This window comes from Hyperolius riggenbachi, chromosome 8 (genome assembly GCF_040937935.1).
Source record: "Hyperolius riggenbachi isolate aHypRig1 chromosome 8, aHypRig1.pri, whole genome shotgun sequence".
Taxonomy (NCBI): Eukaryota; Metazoa; Chordata; class Amphibia; order Anura; family Hyperoliidae; genus Hyperolius; species Hyperolius riggenbachi.
Genome location: NC_090653.1, coordinates 143,287,716 through 143,305,144, shown reverse-complemented (window position 1 = coordinate 143,305,144; position 17,429 = coordinate 143,287,716). Strand labels below are relative to the sequence as shown.

Below are 17,429 nucleotides of genomic sequence, written 5' to 3'. Positions count from 1 at the left end.
GATCAACTGTATACTCATCACCATGGCAACAGGGACGTGAGTCCTACTGTCCCAGTTTGGAACATATTATATGGCTCTCACAGAATTACATTTTAAAATATGTGGCGTTTATGGCTCTCTCAGCCAAAAAGGTTCCTGACCCCTGGACTAAAGCCTCAGACATGCGCTAGATAGATAATCCTCGCCTGAAACGATTGCTTGATTTGGGATCACCCTGGCCGAGACGTAAGCAATGTGTACAGGTGCCGGACAATAGCATTGATGAGTGACTGTTACCAAAAGGGCAGCATTGTTGACTGTTGCGCAATGCCGCTCACATGTTTGCTGTGCATCGTTCCACCTTCCCTCTGCATAGAGCAGAACAAGCTGCTTACATTGTAGTGGAGAAATGAGAATATCCCCTGCTGCATAGTTATTTATCAGCAGTATTGGTCGTTCTACTTTCAGATAATGTTGTCCTAAATAAATCAATTTGTTTTTGCATGTCAGTGATCATCAAAACTGGGTACACTTGCTCTGTTACTGTTGCATACATGGAATGGGTCTCGATCCTTTAGGTGACAGTTCAGCGTCTAGTGCTGTACAGATGTATTGCTGGCCTATTGGCTAGTGACGCATCTGCTAGAGGCAAAAGAAGGGACAATGGGCTTGCAGTTTTTAGCTGGCATGGTGAGCAGGAGAACAATGTGCTTGGGGGATTGGTCAGGCATTAATAAAATCCAGCATGCCGCATCTTTGAGGCTGGGTGCACACTTAGCAGGGCGGGAAACCTCTTGTTTTTATGCATATGCGTTTGTGCATTTGTATTGTGTTTGCGTTTTGCATTCTTCCCGCACATGTGGTGTTTTGCGTGCGGTTTGTATTTGGGGTTCGCATATACAAAACGCATATTTGTTTTGCATGCATGTTTGTATTGCGTTTTATGCAAATCACTCAGAAGTCAACTGAAAGTGGAAATACATCAGAAAACGGGTTTCTGTTTGAAAAATGCATCAAAATGCATACAAAACGCGTTACATTGCGTCACCATTGACTTTCATTATGTGCGTTTTTGAAAAATATGCAACAAAACCAGGGCTTTTAAAAACGCAAATGTCATTGACCATCATTACATGCAAAACGCTGTGTTTTCCGCAACACTAGCCTTTCTGCTTAGTGTGTTCCCTGCCTAAGTGATTTCGGAGGGCGGGGCGTGACTCCTGGATGGTCCTTGACTGCTGCTTCAGCTGAGTGTTATCTAGTGCAATAGTTCTCAGCATTATTACAACATGTACCCCTTTATTGATGACTGTGTTGGCCATTAACCCCCTGTTGTGAGTAACATAATTTCAAGTACCCCTGTTTGCATACTTATTGCTTAGAAGTACTTCATAATTGGGTATACATACTTTTCAAATATTTCTTAGTGTTTTAATTAACGAATACTTATTCAGGTTCATTTATATAAAGTTTATGTTTTTAATCTCAAAACTTACTATAATAGATTGACTATGACCGGTTCAAGTACCCCCTGGGGTATGTGTACCATGTGTTTGGAACCTACGATTTAGTGTATTTAGCTGAATGGTGTAAATGCTGATCGCTACATTAGAGTAATATAAATAGTTGCTGATATTTAGGTTGGGGAAGTCCTCTTAGATATTCTTACTATAAATACTGTTGTAATTCTTACACTGTGTTTTTTTACTCTGTTGATGAATTCCAGGAAGAGGAGCCAGATGAAGATGACGCATACCAAGTGCTGTCAACGTTAAAGAGAATCACTGCTTTCCACAAGTAAGAAATGCCTTTCTCTATGTATACACACGCAAACACGCACACGCCATCATATTACCAAATTCATGTATGTTCAGCTACTATCATGAAGCAAACAAAAAAAAAATCAAGCTACAAGATATCTGTGAAGAGTGACAGATTTGCCTTTCTCTCCACAATCCGCTTCCTTGTTTACATGTCATAGCTGGGAATGGTTCTGAAGTATTTGGACATTTACTATAATGGGCACAGCTGAATGACTAAATCCTTTGTGGTAGATTTGTAAGTCAAGCCATATGTTCTACATAGTGAAACGTGGCTAAATGGTTTACTTTCGGACAACACTGGGTTTACACAGTATAAACAATGTTTTTGGTTGTTTTCAGTGTGGGACACCTGGGGCCTCTGATCAGAGCTGGATCTCTGTTGGTCCAATCTGGTGGCCATCTACTGTGAATGTTCACCTTAAAGTGAACCTAAACTGACTCCCCCAAAAAGTTTACCTGGGGCTTCTAGTAGCTCCCTGCAGCCGCCCTATGCCCACGCCGGGACAAACCAATCCTCCAGTCCCCCACAGCGAGTCAGCCACTGCGCCTGCATGGCCCTGGTCACGCACTTACTCAATCACGCTCCCGCCTCCGAGACCTCCTTCCACCAGTGGTGGGAGCGTGATCCAGTACATGCGTGGCCAGGGCCGCGCAGGTTCAGTGTCCATCGAGTCTGCAAAAATGAAACTGACTTGCTGCGGGGGACTGAAGGATCGGTTTGTCCCGGCATGAGCACCGGGTGGCTGCAGGTGACTAGTAGAAGCCCCAGGTAAGTGAAACTTATTTTTTTTGGGTGGTCAGTTTTGATTCACTTTAAGTGGTCATGTGATTGCCATATTCAAGAACATTTTAAAAGTAATGTGCATGCTGGCATGGGTATAAATTAGCGTGGCGGGCTGTCATCCTAGAACCCATGCTAACAATCTAGTGTCTTTTTTTATTTTTATTTTTTTCTTCTTTGGACCTTTTCATTTAATGTTATGATTAAGGTTTTGGTGCTGGCAAGATTATTCAAAGGATTCTCCCTCAAACCACAATGGGAGGCTATTCTGATCAGGTCGAGCCCTGCAGAAACAGGAGATTTGTAAATGCTAGTGATTTCAAATCTCTTGCTAATGCAATGCTATGGGGGATTCTTACAAAATCCCATCCCTCATGTTGGATAACATTACCAAGAGATTTTAAAATCGCAAAGCTCTTGTAGTGTGAATTCGCCCTCAGGGCCCATTCTCACTTGAGCGATTAGCAGGTGATTCCAGCTAATCGCAGAAGCGATGGCGCTTTTTAACACGCTTGTGAAAAAGAAAGTATATGCGATTGGCGCCGATCGCTGGTGACCCATCGCAAACGTGTGACATGCAGCATTTTGCCGCGATTCTGGAGTGATCAAGGTACAGTGCTTAATAAAGTGCTGATCGCGATCGCTCTCAATCACGAAAGTGTGAGCAGTGATTTTACTGCGCTAATCGTGGTGAAATCATCGGTGCAAAACTGTTTTGCGATTTATAGTGTGAATGGGCCCTAAGGGCTAATTCAGTACAAACTTCTAGTCACCAATAGTGTTTTATCTGCAGTTGGTCGTAGCCTAGCATTCATATAACTATTATGCACCTATGAGAATCGGTGGTAGGAGGAGGTGCTTGGGAAGGGCCTACTTCCGATCACCTCTAAAGCCTTGAATAAACTGACAGGCAATCAAAAAGTGCATGCCTGAAAAGCATTTAGGAACCATTCCTGCCCAAGACTATTACGATGTCTGAGCGACGTCGCTGCCCATGATTTTTTTTTGCATGTGGCATTATGTGACCACCCAGGTACTCGGATGCCTGATAAGCACCAAAAATGTACTATCTGAAACGTTCCTATGTGCGGATTTGTACTGTGCTACAAGTAATGGTTTCTCATTGTGAGGGAGAACAGAGAAATAGACTGCTGAATTGTCCTTGCGAGTTGTTCCTGAATGCAATAGAAGTGACCAGGGAAGTCAGGAACTACAGATTGAAAATTTAATTAGCAAGTGACTGAAGCAGAGATGGGTTCTGTTCGCCTCCGATGCCATCATCTGGTGTTTGGTGGAACTGCACAGTTTTTTCCCTCCTTGTAAACATTGATTTACAGAATAATGGGGGAGGGAATGTGGACTTGGCTGGGTTTTTTTTTGGGTGATCTGCTAAAGGCATCTTATCATTTGCAGATATCTGGTTTTGAATACTTAAAGAGAACCTGAACTGAAAATTAAAAGTCAAAATAAACATAAACAAGTCATACTTACCTCCTGTTGAGTCTACTCATCAATCTCTTATACCTCTCCCGCGTCCTGTTTGTCTACTGTGATCAATGCAATTCTCTGTCCTCAATTTTGAAAATGGCCATTACCCCATAACAGCTTCCTGGTCAGCGCACTGTTAAACTGTAATATCGCCCACTTAAGCCACAGGGAAACATGGACATTACTTTGCACATTCAGTTGTAACTGACAGCAACTGATATATAACTGACAGCAACTGGTATATTTAATTTCTGACAAAATATTGTCAGAACTGGAAGGGATCATTGTCAGAAACGACAGTGAGGTCATATTAATTTGCAGCTACATCATGTTTATTTTAAATTTACTCAGTTCAGGTTCCCTTTAAATGCAACGACTGGTCCGCCGGACCCTCCCGCTGGGCGGTCTTTTAGCCGACAGTAGCGCGTGTACATGCTGTCGGCGGACTGATAAGGCAGTCCGCTGATAAGGCTCAGTGGATTGTTCAGAAACAGCCTTATCAGTCTGCCGACAGCGCGTACACACGCGCATACTGTCGCCCAGCGGGGCGGTCCGGTGGACCCGTCGTTGCATTTAGTAGTTTGTGTGTACGCACCTTAAGTTCTGGTAGTGTCATGAATACTGGTATCTGAGAATGGCTTGTCTTCAGGGCATAGACTATAGCAGGGGTGCCCATTAGGTAGATCGCGTTCTACTGGTAGATCTCAAGGACTTCATGGTAGATCCCAACAGCAATACATTTTCCATTCTGTATATACAATTGTCCTCCTCAAATTGTACATAGGTAGATCATTTTGACTTGCTAATTTTTAAAGTAGCTCACAAGCCGAAAAAGTGTGGGCACCCCTGGACTATAGCATTATATAACTTAATTTGTATAGTGATACAATGTTGTAAGGTTTTTGGAAAATAAAGACACATGTGGCCTGTACGTAATGAAGCTTGTATATTGAAAGTGTAACCCGGGCTTGGAATGTCTTGATTTGCAGTGCACACGACCTCTCCAGGTGGGATTTATTCAGCAGCAATTACAAGCTATTGAAGACCGGTATAGAAAACGGAGATATGCCAGAGCAGGTTAGTGTTTGTAATTAGATTAGTCGATTTGGGTTGTAGGGGTAATATAATTTATATAATCAAATTGTTTTATTTTTCAGATTGTTGTTCATGCTTTACAATGTACCCACTACGTAATCCTGTGGCAACTGGCAAAAATATCAGAAAGTGGCTCCACGAAGGTATTTTACTTATTGCACTTCTACATATCATTAAGCCCCTTGATGCATCTAGTGTTTTTTAATAGGTGGCATAGCATAACTCTGCTTATAGGACATTGGACTCCGAGCTCGCCCCCTGTAGCTGTACCCAACTGCCTCAGCAAATGAGCCTCAGCCGAAACTTAACGTCTTAAATGATTTGGACAGTCCAAATAGTGTATTAAGTCACTCAATTGCCACTCAATAAGAGGTGTACTGTCCCAGGGATCTTAAAGGGTCCCCGAGTGAAAAAAAAAGATCTGGACTTACCTGCAACTTCCTCCAGCTCCCCGTAGCCCTCCGTGTCCTCTGGGGCCACTGTATGGTCCCACTGGTGGCTCAGTAGGTGCAGGACTATGGCCAAAGTCGTGCATTCGTGGCTTCAGCCATGTAAGAGTCACAATGGAAAAAAGAACCTTTAAATCCATCTGGACTCCATTATATCACGGTCATCAAGACCTTCATCAAGTGCACTTGATGAAGGTCTTGACAACCAAAACATCATGCTTGCTGTAGCTGTGATTATGAGGGAAAGCAAAGTTTGCATCTTATCCAGGTGGGATCCGGTCCTTTCTTTCATTTCAGACTCCTTCTCACCTGTAGTTCTGTTTAATGCTAGGTACACACAATGCGTTTTTTTCAGTCGATTTTCCATCCAATCGATTCTCTGCTCAATTTTCTTATCAATTTCCATTCATTTCTATGAGAAATCGACCAGAAAAACGATTGGAAACAATATCGGACATGTCGGAATTTATCTATCGAACCATCTATCTGCCGAAAAAACGTATGGTGTGTACCTAGCATAAGTCTTTAGTTCAGGTGCATATATTTGCAGTTTTTACGTTTCCAATAATCCTTTGATTTGGGTTGAAGCTCTGAGACTGCCCTTTAGAGATGAGCAATGAGATGCTAGCAATTGTGACTTGGTGCAAATTGTATCCAACTTGGAATTGGGCCAATCAAGTCAGGAAGTGTATTTTCCTGAAATTCTTGTTGACCATCTCAACTATGTATGTATTCCAGCTACTACCTTTCCCAAAAGTCACTAACACTTTGGGGATAACTTTTTTTTTTTTTTTTACTTTTAGGAAGAGTTGATTACTTTGAAAAGACAGATGCGGGTATTTTGCCAGATATGCCAGCATTACCTTACCAATGTGCACCCTGCTGTCAAGGAACAGGTTTGTAACCAGGGATTGATTTTGGGTAGTTTTAGCAAATGCCTTGTCTGTTTCTCCAGTATCTCTTAAAGCCCTGTTTCGCCCTGCCAGGTTATTCACTATTAGTAAAGTTAAATGGGGTACTCTAGAACCTAGGTTCTCAACGTGCGGTACGCGTACCCCAGGGGGTACTTCTGATGGTTCCAGGGGGTACTCTGGCTTGATATACTTAACCAAGAATAACAAATTTAGAGTTTTAGAAAATGTTGAATGAGAGTTTTCTAGAGTTTTAGAAAATGATAAATCTTACTTAAACAATACCAAATGTTTTTGTAGTGTTTTAGCTAATTAAAAGCAATAGTAAATGCTTGGAAATTGTTTAGAACCAATTATCAAATACTAAGATTAAATATATATTTGTCAAGGGGTACTTGTGATAATGTTTGCTATGCTAGGGGGTACTTGGTGAGTACAGGGTTTTAAAAGGGGTACAAGCCAATAAAATGTTGTGAAACACTGCTCTAGAACTACTTATGCAATTTTCATATTTGATGTATCTGTTTCAGAGTAATTCCCTATGCACAGATCTCTGGGTCATGGTGACATTTCCAGAATACAGAGCTGTCACAAAGTGGAAGTGGCTTCCTTTACATAAGGGTGCATACACGCATCCAATGTTGATTGGCCAATTTTACTTTTGACATCTTAGTGATTAAACTTTTTTCTTATGTTTTTCTATAAAACTAGATTTTGGTAGGACAGTATTTTTCCCCTCGAGTATAATTTACATATATGTGTGTGTGTGTATGTATATATATATATCATGGAAAGAAAACGATTGACTTAAAGGACAACTGAAGCAAGAGGGATATGGAGGCTGCCATATTGCTTTCCTATTAAGTAATACCTGTTGCCTGGCTGTCCTGCTGATCCTCTGTCTATATGCAGCAATTAAAAAAAAAACACTGTGGGGTGACCGTATCATGCTGATAGTAATTTATCATGCATCAGTAATTCTTTTAAAATATTTTTCTCTTCTAAATTGTTTGCAGGCATTCACCATTCTCTGTGATGTGCTAATGATCTTCAGTCACCAGATTGCAGGTGGGGGACGAGACTTAATGGAACCATTGGTATATGCACCAGATTCATCACTGCAGTCAGAACTACTTAGCTTTATTTTGGATCATGTCTTTATTGACCAAGATGATGACAACAGCAGTACTGGTAAATATACATAATATTTAACATACCATATAAATTCAAGTGTAAGCTGACCCCAAACTCCCTAGAAAAAATGATTGACCTGAGAATACTCCCTGCAAGCCCTATATGGTTAAACAAAACTGGAATCCATTGAAAAATACTGATAAATCTCAAATCTTTGTGTAAAACTTTTAGGCGGGTGTGTGGGGTAAGTCATGCAAGTTCAAACATTGGATAAAAATGAACCAAGAACACATATAAAGTATTTCTTCTGGGATGGCAAGTTATCTCTCGAGATTCATACTGATAAGGCACAGACATTCGGTGATGGCTCCTGGTATAATTCTCTATAGTGACATGGTACAGAGTTCCTCTGAGGGAGAGAATCCTTATGCAGGATGTTCAGGGTGCCCTTCAACTTCCAGCACAGAGCAAGATGACAACAATTTTGTGGCTTCAGCAGCCAGTGTGATGGCCAAGCTGCCATGGCAGCCTTCCATTGGGCTGCAATACAGCTAGTGAAGCATTTGCCCTTCTCCACCGATCTTGCTCCCAGTGACTGCCATTTGTTCTCAAAAAAGTAAAAACTCTGCAGTTGAAATGAAACTGAGGATAACCTTGCAGTCATGTGAGCTGGTCAATGTTTGGGCAGCCAAGATTTTCTTCCAAGTTCTTTGAGCAGCGCAGTCTACCATGTACACAGATTAGCCTAGCATCAACTCTTTCCTATTCAACAATGCATTCCCTTCAATGTGGTGTCACATCATTAACTGGAACCTGAAATAAGAGTGGGATATGGAGGCTGACATCTTTATTTAACTTTAATACCGGTTACCTGGCTTTCCTGCTGATCCTCCGCCTCTAATACATTAAGCCATAGACCCTGGACAACTATGCAGCATGTTGAAACAAAAATCTGATAAGATTATCTGCATGCTTGTTTCAGGTGTGCGATTCAAACACTACCACAGCCAAACTCCTCAGCAGGACTGCAAGGCAACTGGTATTGTTTAAAAAAATAAATATGGTAGCCTTTTATCCCTCTCATTTCATGTTCACTTTAAGTAGAAGAGCTGAGTGTTAGTAATAAAGAAGGGGGTTTATGGGAGAAGTTAGTGAAACATCAGGAATGAGGGGTTTTTTTTGGGGGGGGAGCAGTCCTTTTCAGCGCAGGAAGATTTGGGCGCCACCATAGACTATAATAGGAATTACATTTATAGCGGTGCTCAGTGAGTAACGTCAGCGCCGTCAGAAGACTGAGCCGAAGTTGTTTTTAAAGCACAATAATTCAGCCTCTAGCAATAGCTGAATTATATTATTCCCCACCATCCATGGCCGCCTGAAAGGGGAATAGTAATTAACACGGCCGGGACTTGTGCAGCAGCAGGATCAGCCATATACCGTCTGTATCCTGCGCTCAAGTCTTCCTGTGCAGATTTCAAATGTGGCTGGGGGAGGGGGAAGTTATGTTGAGCATTAGGAAGGGAGATTTTCTTTAAGGTTAGCTGAACAGTGGTAGAAACAATTACCCACTTTTAAATGTGAATACAATTCTTGATTAGTGCTTGTTCCCATTGTTCACAATACAGTGTACATTTCTGCAGTATGTATAGGGTGCAGAATGAGAGATCATCAGAGCGCATAGATCATACTGTCTGTTGTTCTCACTTGTGTTCAATGGCTCTAAGGCATGCATTACTTTTTCCAGCAAAGGCAGGAACTGGGAGAACATAACTAAAATGTCTAGAACATACAAACTTGATGCAGATAGTGTCCTTTCTGAGTTTCACTTCCAGTAACTCTGTGATCAGTTCATTTTGGTGCAAATGGAGCCTGGCATGCCAAGTGAAAGATGCCTGGGCCATTTTAGATTTGGTGGGTTACTTTAATGTTGGTCATTGGGCTAATTCACATGAAATGTGTGGTGTTTGTTTTTTGCATACAGGAAAAAAATTTACAGCCTTGCAGCTAAACTTTGCACACCATGTGCATTTTCTCATAAATGATCATTCAGTAATTATGGCAAATCAGAGATTTTGCATGTGTAAAAGTGTGTGCATTTTATGTACAGACAAGTATAAACCTTCCATTGGGCACCAGGAAGGGGGTAGTGTAGGGAGTAGGTGGTGTTGGGCATCATCAGGAAGAGTGTCAACAAGACACTAATGGTGTCAAGAGCAAGAATTAGCAGTTGGGATTGGTTAGGGTGAAGGAGATCTGCAGGGGGTCCAAGTGCTACAAAACCAACAAAAACAGAGCTGATGCAGAGAAAAGTTGTTGCAGAACACAATCAGTAAGCTCATTTTACTGATGATTTGATCATATAACATAACATTTCAGCAAATAAAAGAGTACTCAGACTTTGTCCCGATTGTGCTCAATTGTGAAGATTCATTTTTCTGCCTACATTTAGCACGTTAAAGTCAATGGGAACTGTTTTTTTTTTTTTTTCCTTTTTTCTATAGAGGACAATTTACCTGTCATTGTCCTCTGATGCTTTGTCCCCTTTTCCTTCTACTGGCAGCAGCCTGGCACCCAAATTCACAGTTTTAATAATTTGACCAGTTCGGTCGAATAGCTTTATAAGAGAGAGGAGGCAGAGCTTATTTCCCCTGCTCTGTCACTCCTCTGTGTTGAGCGGCCATCTCCTCCCTTTTGCCCGCCCCTCTGAGTCTGTGCACGATGATGCGCAGCTCCCAGCTATTATACACAGAGTGCACATAGTGACGTGCAGCGCTGAAGGCAGAGAACACGCAGTTCTGCACATAAAGTAATAATATAATTTTATAATGTCTGTCACATAATGCATGCGCACGCTCTCTTCTCTCTGTCTGCCTCTCGCGCGACTTTATCAGCGCTAGAGCGATCCTAGAAAGGAAGAGGCTGCTGACACAGAAGACAAAGTAAAGGTCGGCAGCCATCTTGGATTTATACGGCAAAGATTTTGGGCTATATTTACCGAACCAGGGGCGGGGGAGCGGCGAAATTAAGGAGAGGTGAAAGTATTTTCACTGTAAAAACCATACATGTCATTTAAAAAAAATAAAAAAAATAAAAATGTGATTCCTAATGGCTTTAAAGTTTCTAAGTGCTGAAAGGGTATTTTGTAGGCGGGTAAACTTAAGAGAAAAGTTTGTTGAATTTTGTGCTGCAGAATAACAATTTAACTTAAATGTTCTCATTTTAAAATAAATAATGTAGGCATTGTTGGTATAATTTCAGTGTCTTGTTATGTTTATCTTAAAGCGGAATATAACCCTGCATTTCAACTTTGCTCTAAAACATAATTTACAGCATATTCTATGCAACCAGCATTTTTTTATTTACTAGACCAGCATTGGAAGAGTTACACACAGAGCTTTAAAGTTCCATGGAGAGAAATGCAGACGCATCCGAAGTTTAGATAGATACATTTAAGTAAACACAATGTAACAAGTGAGGAATGTGATTCACACTCTCTGAGGCAGGGAACACACGTCTTTCAGTTTTCCGCGCGCGTTTTTCTGCATACTTTTTCTGCACATCAAGTGTGTTTCCATGCAGGAAAACGCGTGCGTTTTTCACAGCAGCTGATGTAATTGATAGAGAAAACTGCTAAAATGTGCAGAGTCATCATGCAGAATGTCAGTTTTTTTTCTGCGTGCGAAAAACACAGTAAGTGTGAACTAGCACATTGATTAACATGAGTTATCAGTTTTTCTGTGCAGAAAACACGCACGAAAACAGTCAAGTGTGTTCCCTGCCTGACTGTGCAGGAGCTGGAGGACAGCCAGAGTGTGTAACATTCCTCACTTGTTACATTGTGTTTACTTAAATGTATCTATTTAAACTTCGGATGCATCTGCATTTCTCTCCACGAAACTTTAAAGCTCTGTGTGTAACCCTTCCAATGCTGGTCTAGTAAGAAAAAAAAAAATGCTGTTGCATATAATATGCTGTAAATAATGTTTTAGAGCAAAGTTGAAATGCTGGGTTATATTCCGCTTTAAAGTACACCTAATCTGGGAGGTAAAAAGTTTACTTCCCTAGGGTTTCTTCCAGTGCTACTTAGTCTGTGACGGCCTCAGGTTCCCGCTGTTGTTTCACGGTCACCACAATTAAAGTCTCAGATCGTGCACTACAGCACATGCGCTGTCCCTTCCTCTGCCTATGCGCGGTTGGTAAAGACTTGTAACTGCGTATGAGCATAATGCTCCCTGCCATGGGACCACAAAAGAGGAGGTTCACAGTCGGGACGGTGCATGTGCTGTAGCATGTGACCCTTATGTGTTGAAGACTTAAATAAGGGTTACAGCGGTACAATGGAGGGGACCCTGGAGGACACTAAGGGGCCTTAAAGACTATGGGTAACTGGAAGAAGCACCAGGTAAGTAAAAATCAACTTATTTTAAATGCTGGTTCAGGTGTGCTTTAAAGTAGGATTTATTATATGGTCACTGAACCATTTATGCATTATTACATTACAGGAGCACATTCTTCATGTAGTAATTATTAGCATTTCACTCCAGTAACCCATACTGCTAAGTAGAAAGTCCAGCCATCATTTGTAACAAATGTAATTCCTCTAATGTTGATATAAAGTTACAAATTATAATCGGTAACGTGCATTCTTAAAAAGAATTCATTATGAGCTGATAACCACTGCATCTTAGTTAATTATGTTAATATTTATTACTAGCTGTAGTCCTTTCATGAATTTAACTGTTTGATTATAATTTTCTTTTTGCACTTCTTGTGCAACAGACCTGAATTTAAATAGGTTAATCTTTTTTAAATTAGTGGAGTTTAAAAGAAATGTGCAGTTGTGTTTTTGCATGCGTAATTTCTACTTAACACTAGTTTTTTCAGGACCATAAAAATGCTACAAGTTAAATGCGTAATGCACCACATGCTAGCTTGGCAGGTAATGTCTGTAAACAAAAGAAAAGTAATGCTGGATTGGTAAAGTAAAACGGATAAAAAGGTTTAAAAATTGCAACGCAAGTTTCCAGACTTAACCTGCTGAGCGGTCTGGACGAGCTCAGCTCGTCCAACACCGCCAGAGGCTGCCGCTCAGGCCCTGCTGGGCCGATTTTTGTCAAATTAAAAGCAGCACACGCAGCCGGCACTTTGCCAGCCGCGTGTGCTGCCTGATCGCCGCCGCTCTGCGGCGATTCGCCGCGAGCAGCGGCGAAAGAGGGCCCCCCTAGCCGCCTGAGCCCTGCGCAGCCGGAACAAAAAGTTCCGGCCAGCGCTAAGGGCTGGATCGGAGGCGGCTGACGTCAGGACGTCGGCTGACGTCGATGACGTCACTCCGCTCGTCGCTATGGCGACGATATAAGCAAAACAAGGAAGGCCGCTCATTGCGGCCTTCCTTGTTTATTCTGGGCGCCGGAGGCGATCGGAAGATCGCCTCCGGAGCGCCCTCTAGTGGGCTTTCATGCAGCCAACTTTCAGTTGGCTGCATGAAATAGTTTTTTTTTTATTTAAAAAAAACCCTCCCGCAGCCACCCTGGCGATTTAATCAGAACGCCAGGGTGATGGGCTTGTTACACAAAGCTTTTATAATTAATTATCCTGCCTTTCCCATTTTCACCCTACCTATATAAAACCTTTTAAGCACCAAACAAGCAAAGTATTCAATATATGGTGGAAAAAAAAGGAAAAAGTTATTTAGGAGCAAATATATAAAGGGAATGCAGAATTATTAGGCAAATGAGTATTTTGACTACATCATCCTCTTTATGCATGTTGTCTTACTCCAAGCTGTATAGGCTCGAAAGCCTACTACCAAATAAGCATATTAGGTGATGTGCATTTCTGTAAAGAGAAGGGGTGTGGTCTAATGACATCAACACCCTATATCAGGTGTGCATAATTATTAGGCAACTTCCTTTCCTTTGGCAAAATGGGTCAAAAGAAGGACTTGACAGGCTCAGAAAAGTCAAAAATAGTGAGATATCTTGCAGAGGGATGCAGCCAGCAAGGTGGAGGTGGAGTACTGGTTTGGGCTGGTATCATCAAAGATGAGCTTGTGGGGCCTTTTCTGGTTGAGGATGGAGTCAAGCTCAACTCCCAGTCCTACTGCCAGTTTCTGGAAGACACCTTCTTCAAGCAGTGGTACAGGAAGAAGTCTGCATCCTTCAAGAAAAACATGATTTTCATGCAGGACAATGCTCCATCACACGCGTCCAAGTACTCCACAGCGTGGCTGGCAAGAAAGGGTATAAAAGAAGAAAAACTAATGACATGGCCTCCTTGTTCACCTGATCTGAACCCCATTGAGAACCTGTGGTTCATCATAAAATGTGAGATTTACAAGGAGGGAAAACAGTACACCTCTCTGAACAGTGTCTGGGAGGCTGTGGTTGCTGCTGCACGCAATGTTGATGGTGAACACATCAAAACACTGACAGAATCCATGGATGGCAGGCTTTTGAGTGTCCTTGCAAAGAAAGGTGGCTATATTGGTCACTGATTTGTTTTTTTGTTTTTGAATGTCAGAAATGAATATTTGTGAATGTTGAGATGTTATATTAGTTTCACTGGTAAAAATAAATAATTGAAATGGGTATATATTTGTTTTTTGTTAAGTTGCCTAATAATTATGCACAGTAATAGTCACCTGCACACACAGATATCCCCCTAAAATAGCTAAAACTAAAAACAAACTAAAAACTACTTTCAAAAATATTCAGCTTTGATATTAATGAGTTTTTTGGGTTCATTGAGAACATGGTTGTTGTTCAATAATAAAATTATTCCTCAAAAATACAACTTGCCTAATAATTCTGCACTCCCTGTAGGGCTTGATTCACAAACCCGTGCTAACTGTTAGCACGGGCGTGGTAAAGTTAACACGTGAAGTGCCGCTTGCCAGACTTTTGCGCGCACAAATGCGGACTTCTGCATGGATACACCGATACACTAATGAAAACATGTTATAACAGGACGGCAAATTGCATTTTCTGTAACTGGAGCCCCATAACAGCTGGGCTGCGGCACACAGCCCCACCCCCTAGAAGGGCCAGAACTTCTAGAACTGTAGACACAGAAAGACCAGGGCGTTGCAACGAGCCAGAGCCCAGCTGATACAGGGTGCAGTCTGTCTGACAGAAATGGCCTTATCAGTCTGTCTGACAGAAATGGCCTTATCAGTCTGTCTGGCAGACTGTACACACGCACTACTGTCGGTTGAACCCCCGCCCAGCAGGAGGGTCTGACTGACCCATCGTTCTCTATAGTAGTGCGTGTGTATGCACCTTTAGTATCACTTGCACCCTGTATCAGCTGGGCTCTGGCTCGTTGCAACGCCCTGGTCTTTCTGTATCTACAGTTCTAGAAGTTCTGGCTCTTCTAGGGGGTGGGGCTGTGTGCCGCAGCCCAGCTATTATGGGGATCTAGTGATGCTTACAGAAAATGCAATTTGCCGGCCTGTTAGAACATGTTCTCATTAGTGTATCAGAGTACTTTGTACTCATCAGAAGTGCGCTTAAAGGGAACCAGAGAGGAATGCTTTGTTAAAATAGAAAAATATTTTATACATACCTCGGGCTTCTTCCAGCCCCATAAGCCTGGATCGCTCCCACGCCGCCATCCTCCGCTTCCTGGATCCTCCGGTACCGGGCCAGTCACTTGCGGCGGACGCGGCCAATTGTCCGCATCACAGGGGCTCCCTCCATACCCGTACGCATGCAGCTGCGCAGTAGGCAGCCACACGCGTACCTGTATGGAGGGAGCCTCCTGTGATGCGGAGAATTGGCCGTGTCCGCCGGCCGACTGGCGGTAATGACGGGACCCGGTATCGGCAGATCCAGGCAGCGGAGGACGGCGGCGTGGGAGCGATCCGTGCGTATGGGGCTGGAGGAAACCCCAGGTATGTATAAAAGCTTTTCTTGATCCTCTCTGGTTCCTTTTAAAGGTGAGAAATGGGTAGGGAGATATAATTGAGTTAAAGAGAACCCGAGGTGGGTTTGAAGAATATTATCTGCATACAGAGGCTGGATCTGCCTATACAGCCCAGCCTCTGTTGCTATCCCAAACCCCCCTAAGGTCCCCCTGCACTCTGCAATCCCTCATAAATCACAGCCACGCTGCTGACAAACAGCTTGTCAGAGCTGGCTGTGTTTATCTCTATAGTATCAGTCTGCTGCTCTCCCCGCCTCCTGCAGAACTCCAGTCCCCGCCTGCATCCCTTCCCTCCCTGCTGTTTGGAGGGAAGGGACGGGGGCAGGGACCGGAGCTATGCAGGAGGCGGGGGAGCAGCTGAGACTGACACTACAGATGTAAACACAGCCTCACAGCACGGCTGTGATTTATGAGGGATTGCAGAGTGCAGGGGGACCTTAGTGGGGTTTGGGATAGCAACAGAGGCTGGGCTGTATAGGCAGATCCAGCCTCTGTATGCAGATAACATTCTTTAAACACACCTCGGGTTCTCTTTAAGCTTTGTGTATAAATGCTCCTAACTTCCTAACTTTACTTCACAGCACTAAAATCAGACTTTTTTTTTTTTTTTTAATTTACCAAACTTTTTGTTAGATCTATTTTTTACAAACGCGGACGGCCACGCATGCGGAGCGCAACGCGTACGAACGCACGCCATCCGCGTTTGTATGCCTTGCATGGCTGATCCCATCACTGAAAAGTGAATGGGACAGCCGCGCGTTTTGGCAAAAAATGCGTGCAGCATGCGTTCCCGGACCGCACAGGTCCGGAACGCATGCAGTGTGAACATCAGACAGTGCACTCTATGCACTGTCTGATGTCGTGCGTGTCGGCCACCTGCACACGTTTCCAAACCGCGGTTGGAAACGCGTGCAGTGTGAACGGGGCCTAAATCAGGAAATTATTACATAATGCTTAGTATTAAACACAATAAAGGGGGGAAAAAAATCACTGTATATTCCATTTGAAATTAAGTTGGCTAAACACCTGTGGGATAGAGCAGTTTTTGTTTTGTTTTTTTTAAGCGTAAATAGTTATATTATTGCTTTGTGTTTAGATGGCCAGCAAGATGATGAAGCCAGCAAAATTGAAGCATTACATAAAAGGAGAAATCTGCTCGCAGCTTACTGCAAACTCATTGTATACAATGTAGTGGAAATGAACACTGCTGCAGACATTTTCAAACAGTACATGAGGGTATGTATAGAACTGCTGTAGGCGATGACTACTGTACAAGTTCACTTTTTTTTTTTAACTTAGAATTTCCCTCCAGTGTCTGAAAAGAGAAGGTTGTGTCACTCGCAGTAATGGTTCTCAGTCATGAGCATGTTTTAGGTGGCCTCATTGTCATAAGCTGTACATACGCCCCTAGCCTGATTAGATGTTGACCTCCTAAAGGGCCCATTCACTTCCACTATTTCCCGCCAATATACAGCAGATTCGATCACTGTGATGTGATCGAATCTGCTGTGAAATCGTTGTGCAAATGGCGACCGAACGATCCAGTCGATCTGTCCGTGCGGAAGATTTTGCTCGATCGCCAGCGAGTCGGGAGTGCGTCGATAGCGGCGTTTGAATGACCGATGTTAGTGGCAATACATTACCTGATCCGGCCGGCGCGTATCCCCTCTGTCCCCGCTGCGCCTTCTCTGCTGGGCTCCGGCAGGCTTCACTTCTTCCTGTCCCGAGCGCCCTCTACTGTTTAAACTTCCCCAGACAGGAAGTAAAGTGAAGCTGGAGCCCAGAGCGGAGAAGACAGCGGAGACTGGGGGCCGATCTGGTGGCAATGTACCAGTGTATGGCAGCC

General features: G+C 42.9%; 1 protein-coding gene across 2 annotated transcripts in view; it reads left to right on the top strand.

Moving 5' to 3' along the window:
• The window catches only part of STAG2 (STAG2 cohesin complex component), a 147,227-nt gene that overhangs the window by 103,433 nt on the left and 26,365 nt on the right, over nt 1–17,429 (top strand). For both annotated transcript variants that reach the window (XM_068251172.1, XM_068251174.1), the window contains exons 21-26: nt 1,706–1,776; nt 5,061–5,148; nt 5,229–5,309; nt 6,419–6,511; nt 7,543–7,717; nt 16,680–16,819. In XM_068251172.1, the coding sequence (XP_068107273.1) occupies nt 1,706–1,776; nt 5,061–5,148; nt 5,229–5,309; nt 6,419–6,511; nt 7,543–7,717; nt 16,680–16,819 (648 nt within the window). The remainder of the gene's footprint in view (nt 1–1,705; nt 1,777–5,060; nt 5,149–5,228; nt 5,310–6,418; nt 6,512–7,542; nt 7,718–16,679; nt 16,820–17,429) is intronic.